Consider the following 20,595-nt stretch of genomic DNA (forward strand, 5'->3'; position numbering starts at 1 on the left):
CTATTTCAGATTGTTGCTGTTATATGCCTGACAATCAAGGATGCAGAAAAATAACCTGATACAGAGTAAGGAATGGTGATCACATGGTGATCTCATGGTGCCTCTTCCGTACGTTATGGATGAGGTTTGTTAAAATTCCAATATTGCAAAAAGCTTTATATAGGGCCCATCACATTAAGGGTCACTATGCACTGTTCTATCTAAAATGGCCTAATCAGAACTGACTCCCATATAACACTTCCTGCAATCCTCATATGAGAAGCTTGAGCTTTTAGTTTTGACTTTTTCTTTTCTCGTTCTTTCTTATTTTTTACTATATAAGTTGAGACAAAGATAGTTAAGGCCATGAATTTGCCCCCAAAATTTGAACTACGGATGTGATCAATCAGTGTTAGTGGGTGCATTCTATAAAGTATTCATTTTTTACTATGATAGATGCTTTTGTGTTTGGTGGGGTGGCCATTTCCCAGTGTACAGGTGCTGGGACCTTGCTCTATCCACTTAATGATGTTTATAGCCTCATATTAGATGTTTCTGTGCACCCTCTATATCTCTTGTGTATTTTATTTTTCTGATAAAAGCTCATGGTATATCTTACTCAGGCCTGTGAGCAGTGCTCCTTTGGCGGCAATGGTGCAAAGAGCAGAACCCCACAAGCAGCATGAGGTTCCCTTCACTGGAGTCTCCAATATTGCATTTTCCTCTGGCAACTGGTCTCCACACTTTTCCTAGCACCATAAAGACTTCAACTCTTTCTCCTAAGGAATTTTCTGGCAATTGTCGATTGCTAAGACATGACTTCATGAGTGTTCCCCTAATACACACGCATGTTGTAACCTACCATGCAGACTATTTCTTGATGTGATATAAAGCACCTGTACAGAATGAGACAGGAGAACTTTTGACTGCATATTCAAGCTGGTGTGAAATCTCAGGAAGTTTTAATGGCTAACATTGGTGAATGAGGACAATTTGAGTTAGGATGAGACATTTATTTAGGCAAGATTTGACAGGAAACATTCATTTAGATGCATAGGAATTACTAAGGTTTTTTATAATGAAGCCTTGAGGAAAATTTGGCTTTGGAAGGAGATGCTCAGTGGCTCTGCCCCAGGAAAGTCTCCTGGAAAGGGCCCCTCAGCATATGCTCAGTACAGGGAGAACATTAGCAGGAGGCAAAGTCTGCTCCCCATGACATCTGCTGTCCCTTCTTGGACATTCTATTGTCTCCTAGAGAGTTCTGGCATCCTCTGTGATGTCACCAGTGTTGTAGTGACAACCAGTGCCCTAGTTTCTCTCAGTCTGAGTCTGGCGGTTACAACCTAAGACATGTTTTCCTGTCTTCGCAAGCGTTTTGGGAGGGGGAACGTCGATTGTGGACAGACTAGAGTGAAGGAGTCTGGCTTTTCGTCTCAAAGTAATGATGGACAAAGACAGCACTTCTGGGGAATGTGGAGTAAGTTCTGGGCAGTGTATTTTGAGCATCCTGCCAGTGTGGCTGCAGGCTTAAGCTGACCTTTCTAGCAATGGGCCACAACAACTGGAGCATCTGAAAAGGAATTGAATTTTCCATGAATATCACAATTCCTTAAAGTCAAGGATTTCAGAACTTTAGTTTCCCCATCCCCACTGGGAGGATATGGTAAGGCCAATGCTATTATACTGTGAACTTCTGGCCTTTACTTTTCTCTTCATTTGTTCTGTTACATTGATATAATAACACCATCAGTAGTCATGGAGGGTCCACCTTTTCTGAGTTTAGACAGGGCAGCAATGTATTTCACTATCATTGCTTCTTTAAATACAGTGGGTATCTGACAGTAGTAACAGGGAGAGATTGTGCTCCAGGCAATAACCTTATTTCTTAGACCTTCTCTGATTATTTCTAACTGTCAGGGTCATCGTTTGCTTTATATATTAGAGGTTGTATGTTACAAAAATTTTTCTACAATACCAAACCTATTTTGAACGTGTAGACCAAGATTCAGCCTGTAACCTATTCGCAATTCTGGGGCATTTGGTATTTCACATAGGGACACTGATAAGTCTGTTGAACATATCCTCCCTGGAAATGCATTTTAAATCCAAAGTTGTTGGCTTATAGTATCAGGGTAGGGCATCTGAGTGTCTCCAATCACTCAAGTTTTGTGGATGGTGAATTTATCATCTGAGTTCTGAAGCCACAGGAGTGAGGGTCCTGAAACCAAGCTGTACCCTGTTCAGCTGATAATAATCCTGGAGAAGCCATCTCCGTGGTACATGTAAGCACGTGATGTCCGGCATAGGGAACACTTGGCTGCTTCCGTCTCTTGGTCTCTATGGAGTAGTGGGAGAACTAAGATCCCCTGAGGAGGTCTCTTAAGCATAGACCAATCGCCTAGCAGTGACACTGGGTTCCTGGCTTGTTCTCCTGTTTAGGCCTCACTGAGGTCTATGGACACTCTATGCATTCTCCCCATGCAGGTTCACTTGTGTTCTTCTACCTACAGACGCTGGGAGAGAAACATCATCACCTGGCACTGAACTAAGCAAGAATCAGGCCAAGAAGGAAAAGGAGAGGCTGATTAAAGAGCTGCAGCTCATTACCGAGGAGAGCAATGACCTGAGAGATCGCCTGAGGTTTCTGACAGACAGATCCATGAAGAACAGGTATGAATTGCTCCAAATGCTCTTGTTTTATTCCTGGGTCTGCAAGGTCACCTTCTTATCCTATTAAGGTTTTGGGTTCTAGAAAGCTGTGCCTTTCTAACCACCCTGTGCTAAACCTCACCTCCTGTATAGTGGAGATTCAGAACCTGACCCTTCCTGAGGAGTGAGATTGAAAATGGACTCATCTGCTTCCATTTATTTAAAAGCAGAACTTGTGGTCTGAATGAAGAATTCAGGGATAAAGTCAGGGATAGTGAGTGCCCAGTGTGCATTTGCAAAGCCCTTGACAGCTGGTGGCTTTGCAAGATTGTAATTGCAGTGAGTTTATGGTGAGTCTCTGTCCTTGCTAGGCAGGGGACTGAGTGCTGGAAGATCCAGGCAGCAGCCTGGGGTAATATAGGACCCACCCTGAGTTCATATATTCCTAAATGCCGATGTTCATTGTATTCTATCATTTCGGACCAGGCCACACTTCAGGCAAAATCCATATTATGAAGACCTGGAGAGAATGGAGGAGGCGGTCATGTCAATTCTGCACAACTTAGAGATGGAGAACACTGAGGTCCATGAGAACAACCATAAGCTGAAGAAGGAGATTACCTTCTCTAGGTAAGTCCTGGTCAGAAAGGCTATCACTTGTGGAATGGCCATTTCTGACTTTCTTTGTTCTGGATTGGACGGTCTTCAGCTCTGGTTCTATCTCTTGTGCTATTTACCCATCAGTGTTCCAGGGTCATTAGGACTCAGTTTTCAGTTCCATAAAAGACTGTTACTCATCCCAGGATTGTCTAGGCATCTTCAAAAGGCTCTAGAGAGAACAGTATTGATCGAAGTCAGCAGAAGTTTATTAGGCTGACCTGGACATATGGTGTCACACCAGGTTTTACAAAACTCAGTGCGTGGACCACATGGTTAGCATGACCTTCTCTTGGTTCTACTGACCTCCTTTGAGGGTGTTGGCCCACTACTAATTGATGTTGGCCCCATGCATTGGGCTTTCATGGATAGTGGTAGATCCATGTTCTTTCTCAGAGGTGTGGACACTAATTGGTGTCAGGCCAAGCAAACAATTTATTCTTCCCCGAATTAACTCTTTATGGTTTGTGCAGCAGCCTTATATGTATCAAGATGCATTTTATTAAGTCTTCATGGGTATGTGGGACCTGGTAGAGTTAGTGGGACTTGGGAGTAGGAATGGCAGAAAGGGCCAGCATGATCTTACTATGCAGACTGTATTTCCAGAAACCTGCTCAGCCAGCTCCTGATGGAGAACACATGTAGGAAGAAGTTGGTCCCACTGAAGCAGGAGAGCAAGGAGGTACATCTTGATTGTGCACTGAACCAGAAATATTTGGTTGACTTCAACAAGAAAGATAAAGACCATCAACGGCCAGAACCAGCATTATCAGGTAGGGACGTGTTAGCTTAACAATATCTGATAAAATTTGCCATATTGATACATCTTTGCTTCTCTTACCACCTTTCTAATTTACACTCACAACCAGCCAACCACCTCATGTAATGGAATTGTTCATTGCTCTGCCTATGCACAAGTATTCTGGGAAGTTAACCACTTTTCAGAAACTGAATTACTGTGCAAGCATATTTTGCTGCTCTTTTTGAAGCTGCAGTCTAGAAATGGTGACAGATGAATAACATATCATATTATTGCATATCCATGTGATACATTGGATCCTATGTAGAGTTTTGAACAGTTTCTTGGTTCTTTGACAAATGACACTCTGTGGTCATGTGATCTCTTGTGTAGGAAGCACCTTTGGGATAAGAACCAAGTGCAAATGTCAAATTAGTACTTGTCATTGGCTTTAACCTTGGTGACATATGGACATCTCCTTTCTTCCTGCAACCTGATGAGGTCTCTTGCCATTGCCCTGTTCTTGGTTTGCACTGGTATAAGTCTGGGTCCCATATTGGCAGCCCACATTACTGTGAGGCTCTCTGGAGATTTTGCCCTGCCCACAGAGTTAGCAACAATGATATCACTTAAAATGTCCATGTCGACTGTCCAATAGAACTGAGGTGGTAGAAGGCAGCATTCTGACAGCTGGCTTGCATTTCCCCACCAAATCAGTGTCTGAAAAACTGCCTTCCTCTCCCAGGTCTCAGAAAGTGCAAGAGAGCTGGAATTGGACACACAGCAGTAAGAGAGCTTCCTGAAGAATAAGTTGCTTTCTCAGGAGTCCCTGATGACCAACATCCTGAATGGTAACAACATTTTTTGGATGAGTATTCATCCTCTGAGTTAATTTGTCATTTCTTAGAGACCCTAAATTTATATACCACTAAGCCAGCCTGACTGATTGAAGTCTTACTTTCTTCTCAGAAAACAGCACTTGAGAGACAACTTGGGGGACCGCCTTTCATTATGTGTGCTAGAGGAGAAACAGCAATACGTCTGTTCTTCTAAATGTTCGTTAAGAATATGCTTTTAGAAATATTTTTGTTATGATTTTAATTGAAGTTTTCTTTTTGTTGTTTCATATTTATATGTTCTTGTTACTATTTTTACTTTCAAATATTTTTAAATATTTTTATTCATTTTAATCCTGTTTTGTTGTAAAAATGTATTTGTTATGAATAAAAATTGAATTCTATCTCTTGACTCTTAAGACCATCATTCTTACTCAAGGGTTCTGTCCCCTCCTGTGGACTTAGAACTGACAGCTACAGATGGATCTCTGCATGTTCCATGGATCCTGGGCTAATAAGTGAATTCAAAGTCACCAAGGGGTACACAGTGTGACAGTGTCTTTTGTGTGGAGAATGTGGCTGTTCCTCGGACACACACTTTATGATGTAATCACTGACACACTTTACCCAATTGTTAGGGTCCACGTGGTTCTTCTGAGAGAGCAGCAGATGCTCTACCCTGTGAGTCATCACCACAGCTCCTGCAGGTGGCTTTTGTTATTCCACATGAGGGGCTGTATTAGGTGGACAGGATCACCTATGATTAAATAGAGAGATCTCAGGAGATGTGTGTTCACAGGGAACTTACTGAGCCGTACATGCTCAATGTGTTAGCTTGCCAGGCATCCCTACAGGGCTCTGGTATTCCCACTCCTCATTGTGGGTCAGGATCATCCTCCAGCACCACTTAGTTTTCATATTAGAGCAGATCTTTCACCTGTTATCAATGATGACCATATGTATTATGCACATCTGATAAAATACAGAATAGAAACTAGATCCTGTAAGCCAGCTTGGCATAATGTGTTCTATTGATAGCAAGAAACGTATCTTAATCTAAGCAGTTTAGGGAGAAATACAGAATAGAAACTAGCTTCTTGTAGGCCAGGTTGGCATAATCAGTTTTTTGATAGTTAGCAAGAAAATTATTGTAATCTAAGCAGTTTAGGGAGGAACCTCAAGAGCATCCATAGTGAATGCAGCCTGCAGCTGTGAACACAGGTTTCTGTTGGAGAGCAGGCCTGTGCAAGCCCAACCGAGGTGGGACAGTTCAAGCTAACCTTTTTCCATGGCCAAACTGGGATCGTATTAAGAATGTATTTTTTTCAGGTGACTGATTTCCAATTTGTGGAATTGATCTAACTTGCTGAGAGTGGAGGTGACTCAGAGAGTTAAAGTACAGAAGAACCAATCCAGTATGTCCACAAAAGCTTGCTGTCACCCCAGGGCTTTTAAAAGCTCACCAGCTAGAAAAGCAATGTAGTATTTGGTTACTCTCATGCTTAGGTCTAGTCATTCATTATAAACTGACCATGACACAAAAAGTGTCATCTGTGTCAAAACTAGTTGTAACTAGATTCACCCCACACTATCACATCACTACCGTATTTGAGGTTCTCAGTTACTATCTAAGAACCTGGAAGAGGCCTGGGTCTTGCTACACAAACTCATAATTTATGTCTTCATGACACTGTGTGCTTTGTTCTGTTGATGCTACCATTGGCATACAATACCTTGGATACTTTGTGCTGACATCTGTGACATGAGACAATAGTTCATGTCATCCTATCCTGAATAAAATGTCCTTAGAGTACAGTGTAGTGGGAGGGGCCTTCTTTTCCTGTGAGATAGCAAAACATTTCCAGTCTTCAGTCAAGTCTGACAGACATTGTCCAGTACCTGTCTTGAGATGTCCACCTTTTCAGCTGAGAGTCTTCATCGAGGCTGCTCTGTAATTCTGTAGAAGATTAATAGGGTTCCAGCCCTAGGATTTAATTCAGTGTGACTGTACTTGCCGAACATGCTCAAAGCCCTGAGATCCACCCTAGCCCTCTGTGCTTTAGAGAAAGAAAATAAAGAACCACATTGCAGTTGAAGTTTCTCATCCAACAAAAGGAGAGCCTGCATAGGGCCTTTAAGTAACTCTAAACCCCAGCTTCTGCCCACAGCTCCCTCCATCAATTCCATGATTGGTGTGTTTTCACTACTACTCACTTTCTTCTGTGTGCAAAGAATGTGCACCATGTCAGTAAGTGTGTGTGTATGTGTGTGTTTGTGTGTGTGTGTGTATGTGTGTGTGTGTGTGTGTGTGTGTGTGTAGTCCCTAGTGAAAACTGTCGAGATACATGCAGACTCATGCTACTACTGTCCCATGGCACCTTGCAGGGAACCCTGAAATGGTGGCTACTTTAATACAGTCTAAACCGGGTGTGCATGGTTTCTGTAAGGTCACCACTACAGAGAGCAGGAAAAGCTTCAGTAGTCACATGGATGTGATCAATCAGTGTTAGTCATGCCCTTCCAGCATGGTAGACTGCAGGTTGTCTGTCCCCAGCACTTTGCTCTCTTGTGCCCAAACAATGCCAAGGTCAGGGCCGTTGAGCCGTGAGGCAGAGGCTCACCACCCTCAGTCCTGCCTAAGACCCCTAAGACTGTCTCTTTTGGGTGTGTGCGTGCTGGACACTCATGGATCCTGAGATCTCCGCAGCTGAGGTGAAACAGTACCGGAGCCATTGCAATGTGGGCACACATTTGGTTTTGGAGCTGGGCCACTCTTTGACTTTTATTGAGTGGAGAGACAACTGTTGGCTGAGCCTTTGGTGAACCGGATGGCCCCTGGCCACGTCAGCAGTCAGCAGTATCAAAGCTGAGCAACCAGTGTTTTATGTTTCATTTTGTCATCGCTGGTCACTGTTCTGATGCCACAGCACATGGCTGGTCTCAATCTCCCCATGTGGCCACAATCCCTAATTGATATTGCCTCCACTTCCCAAGTGCCACTGGGATTTCTGTAGAACCCCTAAGGCAGCAGCAAGCAGGAGCTCCTGACTATTCCCTCCCTGCTCTCTGGATCTGCAAGTCGTTCTGTGTACATATGGCTATTCCCTCATATACTCTTGATGCCATGATACCTTAATAAACACTTGAATCATGCCCTGATGGCCAGTTTTCAACTGCTACCTGACACCATCTATAATCGCCTGGGAAATGAGGGACAGTCTGGATCAGACTGTCTTTTGAGCATGACTATGCGTGACTGTCTTCGTTGCTGTGGGAGATGCCAGGCAACCTCTTTTCTGATCCTAGAGTCCCTATACCCAGCCACTTGTCCCCTCTACAGCCAGACCCTACTTCTGCTCCTAGGCACTGTCTTGGACTTCCTTCCCTCAGGTGGCTTCTCTCCTTTGGTTGCTACAGAAACCTGTTATGAGGAAAGGAACAGGGAGTTAAGAGTTCAAAGCCATCTTCCCACTGATGTTCTTTCTCAGAGGTCAGTGGGACACTTAAAGAGTTTTGTGTATACATTTTATTAAGCAAGGGACAATCATGCATCAGACACAGGAAACTAACAGCACATCTACTGGACCTCCTTCAACACCTGGGCATCTCTTATGGCCTGTGCTTCTGTGTGCTGAAACCTGGGGACCAACTTCCTGTGGGGTTTCCCAGGGTGACTATGCACATTACTACACTGGCGTAAATCCTCAAAACTCACAAACATCAACAGGACTGCCACAGGAACGGTTCTACATCAACAGATACCACAGATCAGCAAGCAGAAGCATGGGAGGGTGGTGCTGTGGCTCACACACTTCTCTTTCCTCACTAGGGCAGGTGACCCGCTGAAGAAAACAAGGGGGCAGCAGGATAGAACAGGAAAACTACAACCCAGTCCTTGCATTAAACACCCAAGCACATTTAGACTAGAAGAGAGAAGTTTGCCAAGAATGAGGGCCACTTTGGACATCCATCATCAATAGCCCTGGCTGTCTAGGCCAGCATCAGATCCAGCAGTCTCCAGGCAGCTTTCCGCCAGGCCCTAAAGGGTGCTAAGAGCATTAACCATGAAAAATAGAACAAGATCTCTGCCTCTTGCCTGACTGACAGACAAGCATGTGTATGCCCTGGCTATGCTCACGCTGGGACCCCTTCTAGATATTAAGATATAGAGACCTGATAGTTGATTAGGACCCTGTTCGAAAAGGAAGACACCGGATATTTCCCTCTGGCATCCATATGTGCATGCATGGTTGTACAAGCTGGTAGAATCTCTCTCTCTCTCTCTCTCTCTCTCTCTCTCTCTCTCTCTCTCAAAGTTTTGAAGCACAGCAGAAGAATCTCTGGGACTCTAAGCCTGAGCAACCTCATCTGTGAGCCACAGCTTCTGTGTGAGAGCTCCTTTGTGTGAGAGGGGTAGGGTGACTGAGGAAGGTTGCTGGTGTCCATCCCTGGCCTGCATGTGCATGCATACAGAGACATGGACACATGCACATGCTGAGTACCCCTCATCCAATCCTGAAATCTGAAAACATTGAATTTCAAATCCAGGCATTCTCCTAACCTACACCTTCCCTCAGGAATTGGAGATGAGGCCTTGCAAGAATCCTCAACCAGTGAGACTGGCCCAGACCTTCTGAGATCCATTCTGCCCCAGGAGAACACAGCAGGTGGTATCAGGACAACACAGAAACTCAAGACTCCAGCCTGATGCAGGGACCGCCTGCTGGGTTAGAAGACTCAGCATCAGGTTCCTGAAGGAAAACATCACCTCTGAACACACAGGGTCGATGTGGCTATGCCTTCAAGGCATCTTCAGCAGCAGCTTAAATGGACTAGAAATGACTATGGGAATCTGCCTGCAGGGTGATGTGAGAATCCTTTTGCTCAGGCTTGATCGCTAGATGTTGCCACAGAAAACCTTGAACTCTTCTTGGAGTACAGTCCAGGCAGAGGCTGAACACAAAACATTCTGATTATGAACTGAGTTTAACAGATAATCCGGATCCTGAGGGCCACAGGCCCAAAGGTCTGCACTGCAGGGGTGAGGCATCACTGCAGGGATGACCACACAGTGCAGGGGTGAGGAGTCACTGCAGGGATGACCACACACTGCAGGGGTGAGGAGTCACTGCAGGGATGACCACACACTGCAGGGGTGAGGTGTCACTGCGGGGATGACCACACACTGCAGGGGTGAGGTGTCACTGCAGGGATGACCACACACTGCAGGGGTGAGGTATCACTGCAGGGATGACCACACACTGCAGGGGTGAGATGTCACTGTGTGGATGACCACACACTGCAGGGGTGAGATGTCACTGCAGGGATGACCACACACTGCAGGGGTGAGGTGTCACTGCGAGGATGACCACACAGTGCAGGGGTGAGGTGTCACTGCAGGGATGACCACACACTGCAGGGGTGAGGTGTCACTGCGGGGATGACCACACACTGCAGGGGTGAGGTGTCACTGCAGGGATGACCACACACTGCAGGGGTGAGGTGTCACTGCGGGGATGACCACACACTGCAGGGGTGAGGTGTCACTGCGGGGATGACCACACAATGCAGGGGTGAGTTGTCACTGTGGGGATGACCAGCAGTATCCCAGCCTTGGCCTGGGAATAGCCATTGACACCCACACTTTCTGGGGCAACATTGTCTCCTGAGGATAGAGTCAGGCCAGGAGCAGCAACTGATGTTCACGAGGGACAAACTTTCTTCACCTCCTGCCCATGCTGGCCCTAGGATCTGGGCTTTTTTGGTGACATGAGTGCTGAGCCTCCCAGGTAGATGGGTTTTCAGGGGTCAGGTGGTGATTGTCACCAAAGATATCCATAAGGATAAGTCATACTGTACTAATTCCCATATTAGATCCCTTCTCACAGGTCACAGGGGCCATAGTGGGTCCTAAATGTGGAGTCAGGTTCCTGTGCACTTTTGAGGAGACTGGTCAGACATTTAGGCTTCGTGATATTTTGTTGGCATTATTTTGGGGGGATTTTATTTTTACTGTTGGGGCCAAACCTGGGGCTGCCATGTGGAGGGAAAAGCTTTGCCAAAGCTGTAGATCATCCCTAATAATAAACTCCTGAATTCTCCCAATCCTGGAACTATCTAGGTCCCTCACATGATGCAACCTTTGGGGCATTCCTCACATAGAATCATGGGGTGGACTGCATCCCAAAGAGAGACAGTGGGAAAAATTCCCCAGTGTCTCCCTGTGGCTGTGACGATGGGAGTGCTGACCAGTGGAATGCAGGCCCCATGTGAAAGCCTTTTGGTTTCTACTTGAGTGGAATCTTCACCATGCCTTTTTTTTTTTCTAGAAACACAGGTTGCCCTGGAACTTACAGTCTTCCATCACCCTGACTCAGTTTCCCATGACTGGGATCATAGGCTTAAATTACTATGCCCATTTTTCTTTTTTGTATTTATAAATCTGCTAAAAAGCCAGAAGGATCCAGAATGTAAAATGGTGCGGTCCAAGGCATTTCCAACAGGGGATTCTTGACCTAGGAGTATCCAGACCAGTGTTTATTGTGTGGCTACTTCATTCCCATAACAGCTTATATTTGACAAAGAATTCCAAGTTGTGATATCACTGGGCAGCAGGTGATATCCCATACAGCAGGACTGACTCAGGTTGTAATTAAGGCTGGAGAAACTTACTAGGACCCTGGTAATCCTACTGAAAAGAAAATTATACGAATTCTAGGTTTAAAAATATAAAATGAAAAGAGTTAGCCCCAAAAGCCACAAACTCAGGGCTAAGCCCTGCTGCCAGGAATAGCAGGCCATAAAGATAAAGAAAAGGAATGCAAGAACCAGCTCAGGCTATCGAGGACTGAGCCATAAACCATCCAAAGACATCCCCCCAGCTTACTCAGAGTCATACTTTAACCAGATGTCCTCCAGACCCTGATAAGCCCCTACTTGTGCTCTTCAGCCATTGTGTCCTACAGAGAGCATTCCAAGAAACCGGACAGCCCAAGCCTAACCAGAGGTGTTTCAAATACAAATGCTCCATCAGTTTTGACAAACGTTTAAAAATAATGAGGACCTGAAGACCCTACCCTTCTCCTGATTTAGTAGCTCTGTTCCAGGAACCAGGGGGCCATAAAACCTTCTGGTGTCCCCTTATCTCCTGGAGCCATAAAACAATCCTGTAACTTGTGGTACATTCCCCTTTGACATCCCCCATCCCCTGGTGCTCACAGCCTCTGCCTTTAAATACTCTTTTTCCCAGCCTCTCGGGGCCGACACCTCTGTCTCCTGCGTGGGATACGTGTCGGCCCGGAGATCTCTGTAATAGGTCTCCGTAATAAACCTCGCCTTTGCTTATTACATCCAAAATGGTCTCTCTGTGTCTAGGGTCCGCGATTTCCCAAGACTTGAGTAAGGGTCTCTCTGCGTGGGATCTTTCATAATGGGGGCTCGTCCGGGATCTGCGCGACTACCCCAGACTCCGAAGACCCCTTGGAGGTGAGTTGGATGTTTGTCTGAGTGTTTCTGTGTGAGCGGCGCCGCAATTGTCAGTCTGTGTCTGTCTCTGTTTTGGTTCCGCCGTGTGTGTATATATGTGTGTCTTAGTACTGGTCAGTGTTAAGAGGGCAGATGGGTATTCCTGCCCTGTGGTAAGAGGGCAGATGTGTGTTCCTGCCTTGTGCTGAGAGGGTGGATGTGTATTCCTGCCCTGTGGTAAGAGGGTGGATGTGTATTCCTGCCCTGTAGGAGAGTGGATGTGTATCCCCACTCAGTGCAGCTGCCTTTGTGGTCCGTGAGGACCCCCTGGCTGCGGAAGGGGGGACGCCCCGGGCCCGCAAGGCTGCAGCCCCTGGAAGACGTTCCACGGGCGGAGAACAGTCGGGAGAGCCCGGCTATGGACAGTCAGGAGGACCTGACTCTGGTTTTCTGGAACAAAGGAGATGGAATGCTCCTTTTACCTAGGCGGGAGTGGACGAGGAATCCCACTCCGTCAGAGGTCGAGTTCGGCTGCCTATTTAAATATAGGCACGGACAAGTGTGCTTAGTCGTTAGGACAAGAGGACACTCTGGAATCCTGTTGGGAGGTGGAATTAGATGGTCCATCTCATCCCAAAAGCAGCTAAGGTTAAGCTGCAGTTTGGGCCACGTACTGAAGGTACCAGGCATCTGTGAAAGTTGGTTATAAGATGCTTTGTCTTGATATTGTTTGTCTGGCTTGTTTTCTGTGGTATTGTCGAGTGTCTTTTTGGCTTTTGTTTCGTTTTTGAATTTTGGACTGACGACTGTGTTTGAATTTGGACTGACAACTGTGTTTAAAATCTTGGACTGATAACTGTGTTTGAAATCATGAAACTGTTTGCTTTGTTCGTCAAAGAGTTTTACTTGGTCCTCTTGGTGCTTAAGTTAAGAGTTAAAAATAATTTGCTTGAGAAAAATTGTTTTCTGCCAGGGAGTTTTGTCTTTCTCTCTTGAGCCTCCTCCCAAGGAGAGAGGCGCCACCCTTTACTCCCCTTGATCAGCCTAGCTGCTGTTAACAGTTGTGTAAACAGACATTAACAAAAGCCTTGAGGAAGAAACCGCTCATAAATAAAAAAGTTCCCCAGATTAGGCCTCCGGTATGAAACAAGTATAGTGAGTAAGAAACTTAATTTTATGGACCCCGCTCTAGTGGCAGTGTGTTGGTTGATAGCCAACGTTAATTTTTAAAACATAGTGTTTTATCTGTGCTTGTGCTCGCAGCACACAGTAGGGGGGAGCGAAATTAGCTGCGGAGCTGCTGCAGCGAGCATGGGGACTTCTCAAGTCTCACCCAATTTTTCTGGCTCTTCAGGAGCTGTTTAAAAGGAAAAGGCTTAAGATAAAAAGAAACACTATAGAGAGATTTTTTAGTAAATTGCTACACCTTGGTTCGCTATCTCTGGGAATCTCACGGTAGACAGCTGTGATAAGCTGGGGAAGATTTAAATTTTGCCTGGGAACAAGGAATCTTAAAGGCGGAGTTTCAGCCGGTATGACACTTAGTGCATAGCTGCCTAAAAGATCAGAAATGCTGTCAACAGGCTATAAAAAAGGGACAGGCTGTGTTAGAAATGCTACATGAAGAATGATCTAAAAAGGCTAAAAGTGAGGTGGGAGAGGACTCTAAGAAAAACAAGAACAAGAAAGGAATTTCTGCTTTTAGTGACCAGACCTTCAACTCTTGCTCACAGAAAGAGGGTGCTCATTAAGAGAAGTTCTTTAAGGAGCCTGCCTTATCTGCTGGCCCTATTCCAAGAGAGGAGCCAGTCTCCAGCATTAAATTACTTTTCTCACTGGTCATCATTAGCATGGAGAATGCCTTTGATCCTATCCCCACAGCAGCCAGTTCCTGCCCCTGTGGTAGAAATGTCCCAGGTTGGGGGGCAGAGAAGCCCCTAAAATAGTTTCAAAGAATCTACAACAAACTGTAAAGAACTTTGTTTTGTTTTGCCAGTTTGAATTTAGAATTCAGGCTTTGGCTGTGGCCGAGGTCAGGATTAATGTTTTCGTTTCCATGGGCCCTTAGCCCACTGAGACAGTTTGGTAAAGGACTACTACTACAGTCCTGATATTCAGAGACATGGAGAGAGCTATAGTTTTTTTTTATTAAAGGTTGGTACTATAGTATTAACAATCTCTTTATTAGATATAAGAGACAAGAAGCCCCAGGTGAACTGGTTACAATTCTTTTGTCAGCTGCTTAGTATCTAACACTCAGGTTCTATCGTCTCTCCATCCTTTTATTATTAGTTGTTACTGAAAGCCTAGTGCCATTTAGAGGATGGGTCTCTTGAGTGATAAAGCCACTGAGCTGGCACTAAAGGAAGGTACTCCTTAAGGGAAAATCTAAGTCCAGAGAGACAACCGGTAACAGATAGACTGCCCCTCTGCTCACTTTTCTGTTTCACAGACACAAGGTCTTTTTGTCCCAAGAAAGCCTCCTGGCTTAGCTGTGTGACTAAATGCTATTTGCCCTCTTCAGTGGACCTCTATTCTCAAGATTCTCTTGTTTTCTCACCATCCCATTTGAGATGCTTGTTAGTAACTGTTACAGGTCTTCTTTACCACCGAGGAAAGACAAAATCCTACTAGAGGCCAGAAAAAGTGTTCCAGAGATGGATGGAAGGCCCTCACTTCTGCCTGCTCTTTTCAGACGCCTAAAGGTAGGGAGTGCCAGGTCTGCCGCCAGGCTCCAAGGGTGGGTCTCTGAGGGGCTAAAAAATGCCCCACCAATCTGGCTAAGATAAAGAAAGGATATGAAGAAAAAGTTACAAAAATTTAAAGGGTTAAGTTAAGTTGCTGAGAGTTAGTACAAGTTACAGAGAAAGAGGTAAAAAGAACAGAAAGCTAAAAAAAAAAGAGACAAAAAGAAGAGGAAGTTAGAGAGATAAAGAGAGATAAAAGACGAGAGAGGAACATATACTGGCCACAGTAGTTAGGGAACCTAGGAAGATAGTACCTGGCAACAGAAGAGAATTCCTGACTAAAGATCAGTGTGCCTAATACGAAGAAAAAGGATATTGGGTCAGGGACTGCCCCAGAAAGAACAAGAGGGGACACTGGAGAGCCTCTTGGTGCTGGCTATACACAGAGATAGAAGGGAAGCCCGCCCAGTTGTTTTGTGGATACAGGGACCCAATGCTCTGTGCTCCTATGCCCCCCTGTGGGCCAATATCCAAAGACCTTGAGTGCAAGGAGCTACTGACAACGAACAATACTTATGGACTGCCCGAAGAACAGTGGACCTTGGCGTGGGCCGGGTAACCCACTAGTTCATAGTCATCCCTGACTGCCCCCATCCCTTGCTCATGAGAAAATTGCTCTCCAAATTGGCTTGCGTGGGCTGAAATGGCTGGATGAGGCCATGTGTATACATATCTATAGACTGTGTATGTGGAGCTTAAGACCTGTCTCAGTACACCAGTAACTGATGCTGGGAGTTGAATGGCTTAGTGCTTTTCTGCCTGAAACACACCGTTCCTGCCAGCATGGCACTAACAATTATCACCCAATCCAGGACTTAAACTGTGATAGAGTGGCTGATAGAGTGTCCCTAAAGATGGGACCACTGGTCAGCTGCCATGGACTAGATTCTCCACCGGTTGGGGACAATCTGGTCACCTTGCTGCCCAATCCGGACCTGGAGCCACCACAGCACGAGTGTCAAACACTGACAGAAGCACATGGGTGGAGGAAAGACCTCTGCGACTGGCTGATTGACCCCTGCTGAAAGCCGAGGACCTTGTCCACAGATGGGAACAGTTCTCTTCATGAATGAAGGTCAGAGACAAGTGGGTGCTGCCATGGTGGACAACACAATGTCATCTAGAATGGCTGAACCTCTACCCCCCCAGCACATCAGCGCCACAGATATCTTTGCCATCTCTTAGATGCCCTGATGAAGCCAACAACTGTGAGTACTATTCATTGCCCAGGAAAACAGGAGGGAAGAGATTCAGTGACATGGGGCAGTGACAAAACAGATAAAGTGGCTCGGGAAATGGCTATACAGGAGCCTATCCTGGTTACAGGCCTGCAAGAGACAGCCACTGAGAACTAGGATTAGACTAAGGGATGGCCTCACTTAGAAAAGGCCCAAATTGCTTAAAAGATAAAGGACAATGGCACACTTGAGGGGAAGCTATACTCCCCAGAGAACAAAGAAAAGACTCACTTTGCCAAATAAAAAAATAGACTCATTTAAGAGATAAGAAGTTTGTCCAAATAGTTAAAATATATATAATAGACTTTAAGATTTTAGCCAAGAGAGACAATAAAAAAGTATAAAATACGTCAATAAATAAATGCTTAACAAACAGGACAAAGAGACCTAGAGAGTTTAACGAAAAGTCGAAGTGAACTTCACTGAGATAAAACCAGAAAAATATAATCTCCTAGTGCTTGTAGATACTTTTTCAGAAATAGACAGAGAAGCTTTCCTCACCAAACGAGAGACGGCCTCTGCAATCATCAAGAAGATACTGAAAGAAATCTTCCCCAGGTCTGGAATGCCCAAGGTAATCTGGTCAGACAACGGTCCTACTTTCGTTGCCAAGGTAAGCCAGGGTGTGGCCAAATATTTAGAGGTCGATTGGAAATTACATTATATTTACAGACCTCAAAGTTCAAGACAGGTAGAGTAAATAAACAGAACTCTAAAAGAGACCCTAAACAAATTGACCATGGAGACTGGCACAGACTGGGTGACACTCCTTCCCTCCTGCTCTCTTCAGAGCAAGAAATACCCCTTCCAAATTCAGCCTTACCCCCTTTGAGATCTTATATGGGGCCTCAGCTCCCCTGACTGTATTAGATGATGTTACTGAACCAACATGTCATAGTAATAATGATTTGTGTGCCAGGCTAAAAGACCTACAGGTGATACAGAAAGAAATCTGCTCACAGCTGACAGCAGCCTATGCCCCGGAGACCCCTGAGACATCCCATCAGTTCCAGGTCGGAAGCAGCTACACTGAGCCCAGACACTCGATCCTCGCTGGAAAGGACCATACCTGGTGCTGCTGACCACCCTGACAGCCGTCAGTTCTCAGCCCTCACCAGCCGTGTACTAGCTGTTAGGGCTGAGAGCTGGGACCTAGAGGGAAATTTAGTCACGTTTGTCCTGGGTTCCATCGAGATAGGTGTGGGGATAGGCTTGATTTCTATTACAAATGATGTAACATTACATATGTTAGTACTCCTAACACTTCTTGGGACTGTGCCTCAGGGATCACAACCTATATAAGTTTAGAAGTTCTGAAAGACAGTCATGACCTTGGTATATAGGTTTAGATAGTGTCCAGATAGAATCCTGATGCCAAAGACTTTTTAGCTGACCTCCAAGAATACCTAACCTCCCTCTCAGAGGTAGTCCTTCAAAATAAAAAAAGATTAGACCTGATATTCCTTAAAGAAGGAGTCTGTGTGCTATACTGAAAGAAAAATGTTGCTTCTATACAGACCATTCAGGAGTAATTAAAGACTCCATAAATAAACTTAGAAAAAGGTTAGACAAAAGACAGACAGAAAAACACATCAGAGATAGTTCGAGAGCTAGTTTAGTAGATCTCCCTAGATGACTACCCTACTCTCTGCTACAGCTGGGCCATTATTAATAATTTTCTTGGTTTTAGTTTTTGGCTCCTGCGTGACAAACAGGTTAATTGCTTTTGTTAAAAATCGAGTGGGTGCTGTGCGGTTGATGGTTGTGAGACAACAGTACCAGTCAGTTAGGACAACTGGTGAGACCAAATACGAGACTTGATATCAAAATTCTAAGATTAGAATTATTTAGTAGGAGAAGACGGGAATGAAAAGAAAATTATACGAATTCTAGGTTTAAAAATATAAAATGAAAAGAGTTAGCCCCAAAAGCCACAAACTCAGGGCTAAGCCCTGCCGCCAGGAATAGCAGGCCATAAAGATAAAGAAAAGGAATGCAAGAACCAGCTCAGGCTATTGAGGACTGAGCCATAAACCATCCAAAGACATCCCCCCAGCTTACTCAGAGTCATACTTTAACCAGATGTCCTCCAGACCCTGATAAGCCCCTACTTGTGCTCTTCAGCCATTGTGTCCTACAGAGAGCATTCCAAGAAACCGGACAGCCCAAGCCTAACCAGAGGTGTTTCAAATACAAATGCTCCATCAGTTTTGACAAACGTTTAAAAATAATGAGGACCTGAAGACCCTACCCTTCTCCTGATTTAGTAGCTCTGTTCCAGGAACCAGGGGGCCATAAAACCTTCTGGCGTCCCCTTATCTCCTGGAGCCATAAAACAATCCTGTAACTTGTGGTACATTCCCCTTTGACATCCCCCATCCCCTGGTGCTCACAGCCTCTGCCTTTAAATACTCTTTTTCCCAGCCTCTCGGGGCCGACACCTCTGTCTCCTGCGTGGGATACGTGTTGGCCCGGAGATCTCTGTAATAGGTCTCCGTAATAAACCTCGCCTTTGCTTATTACATCCAAAATGGTCTCTCTGTGTCTGGGGTCCGCGATTTCCCAAGACTTGAGTAAGGGTCTCTCTGCGTGGGATCTTTCACTACCACCCTGGGGCCTTTAGATAGCCTTAATCTGATCTTCCCCCCTGTGCTATTAATCAATTGCTCTTGAAGGTAGATTTGAATTTACAGTCACTGTGAGGCAGGAGAATTAGGACCCTACAGTCACTCTGGGCTCCATAGGAAGAGCCTGTTTCAATAGTAAAAGAGGTCACCTGTGAGTTCTTACTGTCTTCCCTGAGGCCTTACTGCTGGAGTTAGACTAGCTGTCTCACCAATTGAAGTAGAGGGCAGAATGCTGGTGCCTTCTATAGTGAGGACTAGTGACAGATGGTCTATGGAAATTCTAGAAAGGTCTACAAGTATTTATGTCCTGTGCATGGGAACTGCTGGCTTCCCTGTGTCCTTTGCCTTTATTTTGCAGTCCATGGGGCACCTGGAAATGTCCCCAAACCAGGCTGTACACAGGGCCTGTCCCGTGACTCTCACTTGCGCTCAGAGCCTGCCTGATAGTCATAGGTCTGACAGAGCCCTGACACCTGCAGAGACCACTATAAGGGACCCTGCAATCCCCATACTGCCCATCAGTGTCTATAATGTCCCTATATGACACTGAGACAGTCTAAGCTCCTTCCCATCTTTATGCTGCATCAGAATCTGACCATTGCTACATTTGCTCCTCTCATACCCACACTAGAAGCCCTGTACCCACACTAGTCCCAGCTGGCCTGTTGCCTACTGACATCTCATGGACTCTGCCCCAATATTCCCTCTTTGCCTGGGTCCCTGCAACTGTGTCCAGTTCTGCCTGCTTCCCTGCCTCCCCTCTTCCATTTTCCAAATGGCCACATTGACACATGGGTTTCTGGGTCTCCCACTCCTCGGATGCTGGGAACAGGTTCATTCTTTGCTGTTTGAATGGTTGTCCTAACACTGGAGGACCTTGCTTCAAGTAGTGGCAGTCAAACCTGGTGCTGATCGTGTCAGATCTGTCCAGGCTGTCTGTGTGACTGTGGCAATGCGCCTCTGTTTTGGCTGAGTGTTATTTACCTCCCTCATGGCCATGTGATAATCAGACCATGAGCATGTTCATTGTTTGGAAAGAAGGGTGTGGAGGACATATGCTCCTCATCCTAGCATTAGTGGAAAAAAGACATAGGCAGATGATGCATTCTAGACCATCCTGGGCTATAGAAGCTCTGCCTCGAAGAATGCAGGTGGAGCAGGGCTGGGGTTCAGTTGGTTGTCTAGCAGCCTACCACATTGAGCAGGCACTGCTCAACCACCTGTACATACACATCTCCTGAGATCTCTCTCCTAAATGGGAGGTGATCGTGTCCACCGAGTACAGCACATGCCCTGGAAGGACAAAAGCTACCTACAGGAGCTGTGGTGATGACTCCCAGGTTAGAGCATCTGCTGCTCTCTCAGAAGAACCACATGGTCCCTAACAATCATCTACAATGGGGAATGCTATTCCCTCTTTTGGATCATGAGGGAAATGCACTCAGGAGTGGCCCAGACATACATTTGAAAAAAAAAGATCCATTGAGTTAAATGATAAAAATAAATATAATCAGCAACAATAAAAAACACAGCATATGAATGATCAAGTGAAACGGCACCTATAAAAATCTATTTCCCAAAATGACGTTGATGGTCATTATCTTTGTGGTTTAATACTAATGCTGTATTGTAAGAAAAACTTAGGCACATGGTTCTCCA

General features: G+C 45.4%; 1 protein-coding gene and 1 long non-coding RNA gene across 2 annotated transcripts; both read left to right on the plus strand.

The window, feature by feature from the left end:
- Nucleotides 1-1,279: 1,279 nt before the first annotated feature.
- On the plus strand, nt 1,280-5,264 carry LOC134483548 (uncharacterized). The gene is made up of 6 exons (XM_063278779.1): nt 1,280-1,456; nt 2,490-2,649; nt 3,115-3,258; nt 3,892-4,058; nt 4,770-4,875; nt 4,994-5,264. Exons 1-5 carry the CDS (start codon nt 1,330-1,332, stop codon nt 4,832-4,834), a joined length of 663 nt encoding a protein of 220 aa, XP_063134849.1. The 5' UTR covers nt 1,280-1,329; the 3' UTR covers nt 4,835-4,875; nt 4,994-5,264.
- A 6,353-nt stretch (nt 5,265-11,617) lies between these two features.
- LOC134483251 (uncharacterized) lies at nt 11,618-18,831 on the plus strand. The gene is made up of 2 exons (XR_010060093.1): nt 11,618-16,922; nt 17,229-18,831. It is a non-coding gene; the product is annotated as an uncharacterized LOC134483251 (long non-coding RNA).
- The last annotated feature ends 1,764 nt before the right edge of the window (nt 18,832-20,595 follow it).

This window comes from Rattus norvegicus, chromosome 19 (genome assembly GCF_036323735.1).
Source record: "Rattus norvegicus strain BN/NHsdMcwi chromosome 19, GRCr8, whole genome shotgun sequence".
In the NCBI taxonomy this organism is placed as follows: Eukaryota; Metazoa; Chordata; class Mammalia; order Rodentia; family Muridae; genus Rattus; species Rattus norvegicus.